This window comes from Cyphomyrmex costatus, unplaced genomic scaffold (genome assembly GCF_001594065.2).
Source record: "Cyphomyrmex costatus isolate MS0001 unplaced genomic scaffold, Ccosl1.0 scaffold199, whole genome shotgun sequence".
In the NCBI taxonomy this organism is placed as follows: domain Eukaryota; kingdom Metazoa; phylum Arthropoda; class Insecta; order Hymenoptera; family Formicidae; genus Cyphomyrmex; species Cyphomyrmex costatus.
The window spans coordinates 2,462-4,778 of NW_017276028.1; the positions used below are offsets into that span (position 1 = coordinate 2,462).

Genomic DNA, 2,317 nt, shown 5'->3' on the forward strand with positions numbered 1-2,317 from the left:
TGACAAATAATACAAAAAATTATAATAAATTTTATTATTTAAAATAAACAAATACATATTAATATAATAAAATATCAAGATAATTATAGTAATTAATATATTGATATAATTTTGCATAATTAAAGAAATAAAGTAAAAGTAATTTATATAAATATATTATAAATACATATACATTTATATATTATATAAATAAGTACGTAAATTGTAATGTTTATATGTATATAAGATATTTATTATTAATTGAAATATTAATTATTTATTTGCGGTTTCTATGCATATGTATATTAATTATTATAACATTGTAATAAATATTTTATGATATAGTTATTAAATTTAAATCTTTTGCTTTCTTTGAATTTAGACAAATTTATATATATCTACTGTGAGAATACGTGAAAATCTGGAATATCTAAAGTCTCAAAAGAAATAAAGATAGCTCTATTTTTTAACAGATATGATAATCTGTCCTTGTTTCATACGATAACGTAGTTATAAAAAGCGACGCTCTCTAATTCATTCAGTCATGCATTTAACTGACTAATTAGTGAGGTGTTAACAGGATATTTTTATATATAATAATACGAAATTTGTCTTCTCTTTAAGACAAATCTTTCTTCGTTAAGAATAAAATAGGTGACAGGCGATGAAGGGTAAGCATTGATAAATTTTTATAAAATAATAACTACAGTAATAGAGACATCGAGTTTTATATACTGCAATGAGATTATTTGGATCATTAAATATTTATAAAATATCAATTATTTGTATATAATCCAAATTATATACAAATAATTGATATTTTATAAATTGCAATAATAATTAAATTTTAAACAGGATATTTTGTTGTTTAACACAGGGATACACCTAATCGCCATTGCCTTTTTGGCATCTTGGACCGTGATCACTGCGAGTAAATTACCTATTATTTTTGAAACTGAAGACGAATGTCCAGTGCTAGACATTTTTCCGCACAAATTAATATCTCACAAAACGGACTGCACTAAATATTATGAGTGTAAAAGCGGATATAAACAATTACTTTCTTGCAAAGTCGGTCTGTACTTTAGCAAAAAATGGCAAGGTTGCGTCCGTCGGGAAATTTCAGATTGTCAACTCCCGCCGATTCCGACTCCAGACCAAAATGTTGAATGTCCAGTACAAAATGAGTGCCCGTCGAAATTAATACCTCACAAGGAATGCGATAAATATTATGAGTGCAAAGACGGTGAAAAACTATTACGTTCTTGCAGATCCGGTTTGTACTTTAGCCAAAAATGGCATGGTTGCGTCCGTCGGGAAATTTCAGATTGTCCGATTCTGACTGATGAATGTCCAGTAGTAGATACTTGCCCATTGACAGTAATAACTGACGAAACGGATTGCACTAAGTATTACGAGTGTAAAAACAGTAAAAAGGAACCGCGTTCTTGTAACCCTGGTCTATACTTTAGCAAAAAATGGCATGGTTGCGTTAGACTAGAGATTTCGGATTGTTTTCTGACAACTCAAACTCCGACAACTCCAACTCCGACAACTCCAACTCCGACAACTCCAACTCCGACAACTCCGACAATTCCGACTCCGACCCCGCAATGCATAAATGGCGATTTACTGCAACACGAATGTACGTGTACTAAATACTACGTATGCGTAGCAGGTCACAAAGCTCTATTTGAGTGTCCGGCCGGCAACCACTTTGATAATTTAACAAAAACTTGTCAACCAGGTACAGATTGCCTTCAAGTAACTCCAAGACCAATTTCAAGTCCGACTTCAATTTCAATTATATCTCAGTGCACAGAAGACGAATATACGCCTCATGAGTATGAGTGCAAGAAATACTACGAGTGCAAAGTCGGTCGAAAGGCTTTGCGTGAATGCAACGATGGAATGTACTTTGACGAAGCATTGCGAACATGCGTTCTAGGTCAATGTTTGAATGATCCTATCGAGGGATAAATCCTTTGGAACATTATATAATACGTAAATTATGTCATCGACCACATAGACAATTTCGAGAAAGACATACTTTTATGCTCCGACTGTTCAAATCAGAATAATTCTTGGGACCCACATAAATTACATACATATTTAAAATATATTAAGTGCCGTATATTAAACATATGTACAATATTAATTATTATATGTATGTATAATAAAATTTCTAATGAATTATATAATTAAATTTTTATATTATATATATTATTAAGTATTATAGTATTAATTTTTTCTTTTATAAAAATAGTTATTTATCTATTATATATATATATTTAAATAATTAAATGAAGTTTTGCGAGAAAACATTTTAGATTAAATA

General features: G+C 29.8%; 1 protein-coding gene across 1 annotated transcript; it reads left to right on the top strand.

Moving 5' to 3' along the window:
- Positions 1–574: 574 nt before the first annotated feature.
- LOC108773065 (uncharacterized) lies at positions 575–2,102 on the top strand. The gene is made up of 2 exons (XM_018538782.1): positions 575–650; positions 857–2,102. The coding sequence occupies exons 1-2, from the start codon at positions 644–646 to the stop codon at positions 1,957–1,959; spliced, it is 1,110 nt and encodes a 369-aa protein (XP_018394284.1). The 5' UTR covers positions 575–643; the 3' UTR covers positions 1,960–2,102.
- Positions 2,103–2,317: the final 215 nt, after the last annotated feature.